Source organism: Coffea eugenioides, chromosome 9 (genome assembly GCF_003713205.1).
Source record: "Coffea eugenioides isolate CCC68of chromosome 9, Ceug_1.0, whole genome shotgun sequence".
Lineage (NCBI taxonomy): Eukaryota > Viridiplantae > Streptophyta > Magnoliopsida > Gentianales > Rubiaceae > Coffea > Coffea eugenioides.
Window position 1 is genome coordinate 42,850,298 of NC_040043.1, and position 11,882 is coordinate 42,862,179.

Sequence of the window (11,882 nt, forward strand, 5' to 3'; positions counted from 1 at the left end):
ACTCGTGCATTAGCACCCAATATGCAGTTGCCTCTCTAACATTTTCTATGTCAAACTTTCCATTCAGGGATGGCAAAATTGAAAAAGATTCATCAGCTGGTTGAAAATTTAGTTTCGTTTGCTACTCCCCTTTCGAATGCTTGTTTTTCGAGCTGAACATCTATTCCGATGCCTCTACATGCTACTTGTTTGTTTTGTCTTGCCTCTTGACATTTTTTTCTTGCAATGCTTGCAAATGGCATAGTACAATCCATTTTACTCAATTTCATCAAAATCATCCCAAGCCTCAAATGTTTTACTTCTTTTAGGGATGCAGAATTCATCTTCAACTTCAATCACCTCCCGTGTGTCTCCTCCTATTTGGATAGCTGGTTCTTTTTCTTCTTCGGGTGGTACATACCCTGTTGTTGTGATAGGAGCAATCGCTTGACCTCCAGCTGTTAGTGTTGTATCATTACTTATAAAAATGGTGGTATCCAGCATGAATGGAATAGATGAATCTATAGCGGATAATCGTGGGATAGAAGATACCTCGGGAGGACTAATTACCATACCTACAATTTATCCAAAAAAGTAAATATTTATATATATATACTTGTGTCAGCCATACAACCACTATAAACATTCATTAGTACTAGCATATCACCACCAAAAACTGCCTAAAATCAAGTACATTTAGCTTAACAACTCCTTTGGCATTGCTTCTAGTCTTGAGCAACTCATTGAATGTCTAGTGTTGCTTTGCATTTTCTTGAAAGTTTTCTAGGGAGTGAGTCAAAGGTTCTTCTAAAGAATTGTCAAAGGTTCTTTAAGTGTCCAATTGGACAAATTTTAAGTGTCAACCAGATTGCAATTTTTATGCTGCAATTACCATTACAACTTTAACAAAACATCCCAAGTTGATAATGGTCAGCCATACAAGAATACAATATTTTTTTATCAATTACTCATACAACTTTAAAACTATTCCCTAACAAGCAATATATAATCTGTGGAATGTATACATACACCCACAACATAAGCCATCCGAAAGTACTAAGTAGAAACATTTCATCACTTGGACAATTTAAGATCCATTAGCTTGTGAATTTGCAGTATATCTACCTCTTGCCAATTGCCAATTTACCTAAATTCCCTAACATTAAAAACTAAAATGATCCATGAAAGACAAAAAAAAAAAAATTCCTGTGGATAAAATTAACTCATTAATCAAGATAAATTCATATGCACTAGTGACCAATCTCATTGGGGTTTCGGCCATTGACAAAAGTAAAATTAACTCAAGAAAACTTCCACAAAACCAATGATCAATCAACCATTTACAGTAGCATTTAGCAAATTTCACAGAAATTCGCGCATTAGGGTTTTGACCCTTTAATAATATTGTTTCAAATTCCCAATTTTCCTTTAATTGGCAAATATTTTCTAAGTAACAATTAATTTCAGAAGTTATGTTGGCAAATAAAAGCTTACCTCTAACTCAAATCAGCTCTGGTGGCTAGTCTGCGATCGGCCCAAAAGTAGCTCTGATGGCACATTACTCTTCCTGCTTTGCTCTTCAGATTTTAGCTGAACAGCCCTAGCGGTCAACTAGCTCTGCAACAATGGCGATAGAGGCTTACAGATGTGGCGAGCAACGGCGGCAAGTAAGAGATTGAGAGTGACGGAGATGGGGTTTAGAAGTTTAGTTTCGGTGGTTCGAACAGAGAAGAAGAGACTAAAGCATTTCACAAATTTTTGATGAATTTTCCATCTTTTCTTCGCTTTTTCCCAACATTTTTTCTTTTTAGTACTTTTACAATTATGTTATTACTTTTCTGCTATTATGAAATTTTATTGTAAAGAAGAGTATCTTGTAAATTCAGTATAAATTATACCCATAATGGTCATTTTATAATTATAATACATATATATTATTTAAATTATACTACTCGACGAGTAGCTCGTCGAGTCACAAGTTGCGTAATCCTGACTCAAACTCGACTTGAATGTATAATCGATTTACTCGAGACTTGGTTTGAACTCGGTCAAATCGAGTACAAGCCAAGTCATTGACCGAGCTTCTTGTGGTAGAATTTATTTTAAATAATTATAAGAAAATTATAAAAGTTATGCAATCTTCTTGTGCCTCTATAATAAAAAAAATTAAATTTTTAGTTCATGTTAAAAACTATAAACTAGATTAGAATTTTCCTTTCTTGTTATCCTACATGATAATCAGGATAACTAAATGGCAACAATAATACTATTATGGGAATAAATTTTGAAAGTGAATCATATTGAAAATATTTTTTAGCAAGAGTGTTATTTTGGCAAAAAAACTCATGATACTAAGGCAAATTCAATAAATCTCCATCTTGACGTGTATCCAACATCGATAAATGACAAATATGTTTCACTTTCTCCATAAAAGTCCCAACAAATTTCAACAAATCACAAAAGTCTAAATGGAGCCCAATGAACCACCAATGAACAAAGATGCAAAAAGTTCAACAGGTTTCAATAGGTCAAAACTCAGAACGATTCAACAGATTCCAACGGGTTAAACAACACGAATATAATAATCTTATACCATCTTTTGCATAAAAACCCTTAACGAGTTCTAATGGGATAAATTGCCCTTCTTCCCAAAACTCCAACTGACCTCCAATGGGCTCTTTCTCCATTTTCTATAGTGCTAAATCGACATCTTAGACTAGATATTGATAGTTTGTTATCATAATTGTTGCCACAGAAGCTAGAGTTTGAATCTCTCATATTACTTTGTTAGGTTTGATTTCAGGAAATTGATGAAGGGGGTTATCAAATCCAACTGACCTCCAATGGGCTCTTTCTCCATTTTCTATAGTGCTAAATCGACATCTTAGACTAGATATTGATAGTTTGTTATCATAATTGTTGCCACAAAATCTAGAGTCTGAATCTCTAATATTAATTTGTTAGGTTTGATTTCAGGAAATTGATGAAGGGGTTCTTGATAACCCCAATAGACAAATAACAAAGTAAAAAATAAATACAAAAGAGACATAAAATTTATATGGTAGAATAAGCTCATCGAGTATTCAAGCATAGCATTCTAATATTCAAACTTGTCTTCTCATTTAAGTAATTGAGTATGCTCAACCTCAATTCGAACTCGATCAATGATCGGCCAAATCCAGTAATTGATTAAGCTATTCACAAATAGCTTACGAGTATCTCAATAGCATTTGAGGGACGGAGATATAGGGAGAGAGAGAGAAAATAGAGAAGAGAAGAGAAGAAAGGATAGAGAAAAAAAGTGGTGTGAGAGAGAGAAAGAGAAAAGAAGAGGATGGTAGCAAGGAAGAAGAGAGAAGAGAAAGGGGGAAAAGAGATAGCAAAAGGTAGAAGAAAGATGAAGTAGTAGGAAAAAATGAGGTGTAGGAATGGGGGCTGACGATAGGTGGTGGTGAGTGACTGGAAAAGTACAATGAGGATGATGTTTGCAATACAACATTAAACATCCCAAAAATACATCCATAATGGAAACTTTTAAATATACAACTTTAGTAAAGTGTTTTTTATAACCTAATCAATATGAGAAAAAAAAGGAGAGGAGGAAAGATAGGGTAACTGAAAAAGAGAAAAGAAAAGTGGTGGAGGAAGTAAGAATGAAAAGGGAGAAGTGGTAGCTATGTGAACGTGGCAAATTTGATACTAGCGAGTGACAGAGGTGGTAGTGATGGTGACAATGGTGGAAAAAAAAAGAGAAAGGAGAAGGGGCGGTGGTGACTACTAGTGGTTAATGCGATGAGTGGTGGGTGAAGAGCCATATAGTTTTGAAACCATCCACAATATATTTTAAATACTAAATATCTCCTAAATAATGTAAATAATTATAGGAATTTGAAAGAATTTCAAATTTTTGCCAAATCCCTCATTTCAAATACTGGCCTAAGGTTTTTGTTAAAAAAAAAAAATCTACCAAGCACTCTGAGTAATATATATATCCTTTATATATATAAGAAACACTTGGCCCTTTTACTGTTGTTGGGATTTCGAGTGCATCTCCGTGCTTGAGGATGTGGTACATTGGAGTGCACTTTTTGATGGTTGTTTTTTGTACGTTGCTTTTGTGGTTCTCATTGTGGTTCAGGCTGAGATTTCTGCCTTCTTCCTTGTGACTCGTGGACCCCACATTCATTGCATGTATAGTTCAGGCTGATAATGGATGTTCCTAAACTTATTCAATTAAAAAATATTAATTTTTTTAAAGAATTAAACTCCAATTGAACTCTTGAATGAAAATTAAAATTAAACTTTTGGGAAAAATTAGAAATAAACTTCAACTAAATTATTGAATTGTATGATGATATACCTAACAATCATGAAAAAAAAATGAAGAGTTATGATAGGCATAATAAAAGATGGATTTAGAAATATTAAAATTCAACTCCAATTCAAGATAGATAATTAAACTCCAATTAAACTTCTGAATTAAAATTAAAATTAAATTTTGGGAAAAATTAAAAATAAAATTCAACTAAATTATTCAACTATATGATGATAAACCTAAAAATTCAAGAATTATTTCGAAGTCATATATAATAATTGATGATATTCTTGGATAGGTTTTGGGATGAAGATAAAGATCAGATAGATTTTACTCTTAATTATGATAAACCTAGTTATTATGAAAAAAATTCAAGAATTATGGTCCTTTTATATATATAAGACACTTGACCCTTTTACTGTTGCTAGGATTTCGACTGCATCTCGGTCCTTGAGGATGCGTTGCACGCTTGGTTTATTGCTTTTGGAATGTGGACCTCACTTTACCATCACACTGGAACGTTGTGTTTCTCATTGTGCTTCAGGCTAAGATTTTTGCTTCCTTCCTTCTGGACCGTGGACCCCACATTGATTGTATGTATAGTTCAGGCTGATAATGGATATTCCCAAATTATTCAATTAAAAAATATTAAATTTTTTGAAGAATTAAACTCCAATTAAATTCTTGAATGAAAATTGAAATTAAAATTTTGGCAAAAATTAAAAATAAACTTCAACTAAATTATCATAGACATAATAATCGCAACTCATAGATTTAGAAATATTAGATTTCTGAATTAAAATTGAAATTCAACTCCAATCAAAAGATGGATTGAAACTCCAATTAAACTCCAATTCTAAATTAAAAGATGGACAATTAAACTCCAATTAAACTTCTGAATTAAAATCAAAATTAAACTTTTGGGAAAAATTAAAAATAAACTTCAACTAAATTATTGAACTATATGATCATAGACCTCACAATCATGGAAAAAATTCAAGAATTATGATCAACATAATAATTTGGATGTCATAGATTTAGAAATGTTAAATTTATGATATATAAAGATCTGTATATATATAAATACTAATATATATAATAAGTGATGATATTTTTAGATAGATTTTGGGATGAAGATAAAAATCACATAGATTTTACTCTTTATGATAGACCTAACAATCATGAAAAAAAATTCAAGAATTATTGTAAACATAATAATTTGGAAGTCATAGATTTAGAAATGTTAGATTTATGTGATATATATAATACACACAGATGTATATATATATAATAGTAATAATAATATACACAATAAGTAATTATATTTTTAGACAAATGTGATATATATATAATATACATAAAGATGTATATACATATAATAATATATATATATATACAATAAGTGATGATATTTTTAGATAAATCTTGGGATCAAGATAAAGATCACATAGATTTTACTCTTGAATTTTGACCAAGGAGTTAAATCATCTAGCTAAAAGGTTAAATCAATTGTCTGCCACTACCTTTTGTTTTTTACTCTTTTGGTCATTTAGATGCTTATTTTCTGGCCTTCTGTGCTTCCAAGCTTGGCTATTTTTGTCATTTCGACTTCCTTTGTCTCGGTTTTCCATATTTCTTGTTTTTTTTACTGATGGAGCTACAATACAGAGGGAGGACAGATTCATGCAAATAGTTTGCTACATGCACAGAACCAGTTTACATGCAAATTCCCCTGCATTTACTACTTGCTTGACATCAGGTATTCTTTTATCCTCAGCCAAATTTACTTGGGATTAGCTGTTCATTTCTTTGATAGTACTATGTATTTGTTTGATGTGAATCTTTGCTCAGGTGTTTCAGCTAAATCTTTCATCAAGTGTTTCATATCAGCAGTGATTTCCTGTCTTCATGGAGGTCTTGTACTCTTTTTGCTTGCTTTAGTTGCTTTCTACTTATGTATTCGTTAGCTTCCTGTTTTTTACATAGATAGTTTGTTCCTTATGCATCAATATATATAGTTGTTTACATGCATATGTACAAAGAATACATATCTATGTATACGCCTACATTTTTCTTCCTCTGTCTTTGTTTCCTGGTTGGTCTCTGTGTATAAGAAACATGAGCTGCTCTAAGCTGTTCGTAAGGGATGATCCTGATAAACTTCGTGAGAAAAAGGATAACCGAAATCGTAAAAAGAGGGGAAAATTTGCTGCCCTTTCGGCTGAAGAAAAAGAAGCTTGTCGATAAAGAATAGAGAAGCTTATTATAGAAAAAAATTGGAAAAAATGCTTTCCAAGTCCTTGCCAGAGCAATTTCAACAGGCTTGCAAATCACCAGCTTCTGCATCTGTTATGCATACCCTTGCTGCTGAACAATGTTCTAACGGTACATGCTAATTCCAACACTCTTATTATATTTTCATCATCCGTCTGTTCACTATTCACTATTTCCCTTACGTGGTTCATGTTTACATTTGAATGATAAAGTTAGCAAAGTAACTGATTCTCAAAATTTCAAAGACAAAGAGAACGTTCATCGAATTATTGATTGTAATCAAGGTTAGCCATACTATTTATTGTTCTGTAAGCAACATATTTACCTATACTAAATTCACATTTTTTCTAAATCATTCGTAACTGCTTCCCCTAATCAATTGTTATACTCTCATTTTACAGGATACTGCAGAGGTACTATTTCTACATAAGCTACTATATTATGATCACTTACACTTTTGATTGTTTCTTATGCTGATCATTAATTTTAATAGGTGCAGTAAAATGTGGTATTCAAATTTCTGAGTCTGCAAACAATAGTGTTGAACTATCTCATACTCAGTCGAGTAAAAAGTCAAAGCAACAGATTTCTTCATTCTCAACGTATGAGAAAGGTAGATTAGATAGTTCATTTCCAATGTATTGTTTATACTCAGATTATAAGCATTATTCTATTGATACAATGATTTATTTCCAATTTTTAAACGCAGGATCTACATCTAACTCTGAGACAAAACATACGTGCCTAGCTTTTACACATAGTGCAGGTCATTTAGGCTTCAAAAGTCATTATTGATTGGTGTTCATTATATATAACCATGAACATTATGATCAACACTCATATTAGTTAGCTTTTTTGGTTATCAGATGAATCATTCATATGTATGAACTGCTACAAATTTTTGACAGAAATTGCTGAAGAGGCTTCAGGTGATAAATATTTTTCCAACTTTTTAACAAAAGTTCTGATATCATTATTTGTAACAATTTGATGAACTTTATCTTTAACAGATTTGTCAACTATCCTCCCAACATACCAAGTGTATTAGCTTCCCGACAGTGGCTCTGCTAGAAGAAGGACAACTGGAGGTTACTACCTTGAATCTTATACTCATTGTATCTATTAGCTTTAATGTCTCATCCAAACACATTAAACTCTTTAATTGCTTTTGCTATCCCAGAAAATACTTCACTTCAATGATCCAAATGATATTTATGATTACCACTCACATACATTCAAAACTATTACAACTCATTTCTTCTGGTAGCCTTCCAAAACCTCAATATCAGCATATCTCACTCATTCACAACATCACTTTCACATGCATAACTAATAGTTGAAATCACTTCTGATTATACATAATTGAATTATTCAGGTAGAACACATTCATCAATGAAACAAATGAAAGCCATGAGTAACAGAAAGAAAGAAAAAAAGAGGTATACATTACAGACCATTACTTGTTGCTTTTCTACATAATTATTTTGACTCTCAACCTTTAGTTTCACTCAAGTAATTGATAATTTTATAGCTAATCAAGTTGTTGATGGAGTTCATGCACTACAGTTTATTAATGAGAATGCAGATAGATTACCTACGAAACCTGATTGTCAATACTGTGGAGCAAAAAGGATGCACTCGGAGACACCTAATTTCTATTGCTCTGACGGACAAGTAGTTCTACATGAAAATAGGCTTCCAGATATTCTTGTAGAATTATTTACTGGTCACTCTAATGAAGCTTTATCCTTCCGCACATATGTCAGAACATATAACAATATGTTTGCTTTTACTTCTTTTGGTGTACACTATAATAAATCACTTTGCAAGAGAACAAATGGTATTTATACATTCAAAGTTCAAGGACAGACCTATCACTTCATCAAAGACCTTATTCCGCATGGAGGATGTGGATTATATCTACAGCTTTATTTCCATGATACAGACCATGACTTCAAAATAGAATGGCAGTTTTCGAAAGATTAACAGAAAGTATAGTAATGAGAATCATGGAACTAATGAAATCTAATCCATACGCATGCTTTCTGCGAAGCCTCAGAAATGTTCCAAATTTAGATTCATATCAAATAGTGCTCAAATCACATTTAGAAAATGATCAACGAGTGCTCAATCATCCAACAGCCTCTCAAGTTGCAGCTCTTTGGACAGAAGGACAAAACTCAGAATCAAGTTATGCCAGACACATCCAAATTTATACAAAAGAAAGGAGGGATCACCTGGTGCAATATTATTATGGTTGTTACGATCTTCTACAGTATCCACTATTATTTGCACTTGGTGAAACAGGCTGGCATCCTGGCATCAGAAGAGTGACCAGAGAGAATCCAAAAAAGAGAAAAAGATGTATTCAGAAAACCAAATCTACTGTTGTTCTGACCAATTACAAATCTGCTGAAGAAATGATATCTGCCGAACAACAAGGTACTTCCAACCTCTAATCACTTATACATCAATGATATGCAAATGACTTATACATTACCTATATACATTAGTTATGCATTACTTATATAATTACACATGTCCATTGACTTATATGCAGAATACACTACTTCCATTGGTTATATACAGAAGACACATTACTTATATTTTCTGACTGTATTCAGCTTCATCCAATTTAATCAATAACTTATAGGTTATTTATGCAACTTTCAGCCAGCAATGATTCTGAAAACAACAGCGAATCCGTGTCAATGCGAGAATATTATGCTTATAAATTGCAGATGAGAGATAAATATTGTCCAAACATACTCAACACTGGAAGGCTACTTCAGCAGTATGTTGTTGATATGCACATAAAAATCGAAAGCCAGAGACTAGATTACTATAAGAGCAAACAAGAATTTATAAGGAGAGAAGAACTACAAGGTGTTATGGATAGCGTCATAGCAGGTCAATGCCAAGGTTCAAAGGTAGGCCAGCGAGTGGTGCTTCCAGCTTCATTTATAAGAGGCCCGCATGACATGAAAATGAGATTTGTTGACGCTATGGCTTTGGTACAGAAATTTGGTAAACCAGATTTATTCATTACGATGACTTGTAATCCTTCATGGCCAGAAATAAAGGATCATATGCTGCCAACAGATGAAGCACACAACAAGCCAGATTTACTGACTCGAGTCTTCCATGCAAAGTTTGATATATTGAATAAGAGTTATTCAAAAAAGAGATATTTGAATCTGTTGCTGCTTACACCTATGTCATTGAGTTCCAGAAACGTGGTCTCCCTCGTGCTTATTTCCTCATAATCTTGAAGCCAAGTTCAAAACTTTACTCCACAGATTCTTATGACAAAATAGTTAGTGCAGAGATTCCAGATGAGACCAAAAATCGACATCTTTTCAACATGGTTCGCAGACATATGATTCATAGTCCCTGTGGGAAAAAAATCCAAACAATGTCTGTATGCAAGGGGAACATCAGAAAAAATGCAGAAACAATTATCCAAAGCCATTTGCTGATAAAACCTTTCATGGAGATAATGCATATCCCACTTATCAAAGAAGGAACAATGGATACAGAATGATGGTTCGTGGACATGAGATGGATAACAGATAGGTTGTTCCATACAACCCTTACCTTCTTGCAAAATTCAACTGCCATATAAATGTCGAAATCTGCTCTACAGTAAAGGCAGTCAAGTACATATATAAGTACATCTACAAAGGTCATGACAAGATCCATTTTCGAGTGAATTCAGACAATTCTAATGGCTCAAATTCTGATGGTTATGTATGTGCAATCGATGAAATCTAAGACTACCAATCAGCTAGGTGGGTTTGCGCTGTCGAAAGTATATGGAGAATATACAGATTCTTGCTATTTGAAATGCATCCTTCTGTTATTCACCTACAACTTCACTTAGAAAATTGTCAGCCATTGAACTTCAGACAAGATCAAGCTTATGCGATGTAGTAAGAGACAGATTTGCAAAGAGAACTATGTTAACAGAATTCTTTTACATGAATTCTACTGATTCTCTAGCTCAGAACCTCAAATGCACTTACAAAGAGTTTCCTGAACATTTTGTCTGGTATCCAGGAAGGAGAAGATGGGAGCCAAGAAAACAGAAAGATTCTATAGGCAGGATAGTGATAGCAAGTCCAATGGAAGGAGAACGATACTTCCTCAGATTGCTTCTTACACATGTCAACAATCCAACTTCATTTGATGATTTGAGAACAATAAATGGAGCATATGTACATACTTTTCGCGAGACATCAATTCTAAGAGGTTACTTTGAGTCTGATAAGTCACAAGAACAATGTCTCAAAGAAGCAAGTTTGTATCAGATGCCATATAATTTAAGTAGATTATTTGCGACTCTGCTTGTTCATTTTCCTCATTCAAATCCAAGGTATCTTTGGGAGCAATTTGAGAAGCCATTATCCGAAGATATCAGCAGAATTTCACAAATATCAGTTGGTCAGATTCGTTTGCAGGTATTATGCCAAATAAATGAGTTTCTGCAATCAATGGAAAAAGACATTAATCAATATGCTTTAGTTCCAAATACCATGTATTTTGATAGCTTGAACAAAAATACTAGTGATACAATAGCTGAAACAAGAATCTCTGTACCAGAGCATGACCTATTAGCAATTAAACAACTAAATACTGATCAGAAAAAAGCTTTTGACATTATCATGAATGCAGTTTTTGTTCACAAGAAAGGAACCTTCTTCATTGATGGACCAGGTGGAATAGGAAAAACATTCTTGTATCGAGCACTACTAGCAGAGATCAGGTCAAAAGGATACATAGCTCTTGCTACAACATCCTGTGGAGTTGCGGCTTCGATTCTGCCAGGTGGAAGGACAGCTCACTCAAGATTCAAGATACCAATTGGTGGAACAGCAGATAAGCAATGTAGAGTTAGTAAATAAAGCTCATTAGCAAAACTCCTTCAATCTACAATTCTGATCATCTGGGATGAAGCTCCAATGGCGCATAAAGCCTCAATTGAAAGTGTCGACAAACTTCTGAGGGACATAATGGACTCAAACGATCTGTTTGGATCAAAGGTCATTGTTTTTGGAGGTGATTTTCGCCAAGTCTTGCCAGTGGTAACAAAGGGATCAAAATCTAAATTTATTGATGCAAGCATAGTCAATTCATATATATGGCCAGAGCTACATAAGTTACATCTGATTGAAAACATGAGAGCAAGGCATGATCCAGAATTTACTCAATATCTACTTCGCATTGGAAATGGAACAGTGCCAGTTATCTTCAAGAATTCTATCCAGATACCTCCATCAATGCTGATAAGATATACAAATGAGGAAGATTCAGT

The 11,882-nt window shown here is 33.4% G+C and overlaps 1 protein-coding gene across 1 annotated transcript; it reads left to right on the top strand.

Moving 5' to 3' along the window:
- The first annotated feature begins 10,527 nt into the window (after positions 1 to 10,527).
- LOC113782642 lies at positions 10,528 to 11,472 on the top strand. The gene has a single exon (XM_027328515.1). The coding sequence runs from the start codon at positions 10,528 to 10,530 to the stop codon at positions 11,470 to 11,472; it is 945 nt and encodes a 314-aa protein (XP_027184316.1).
- The last annotated feature ends 410 nt before the right edge of the window (positions 11,473 to 11,882 follow it).

Coding starts and splice junctions, on each gene's coding strand:
- LOC113782642 (XM_027328515.1), top strand. CDS start 10,528: ATGTTAACAGAATTCTTTTACATGAATTCTACTGATTCTCTAGCTCAG.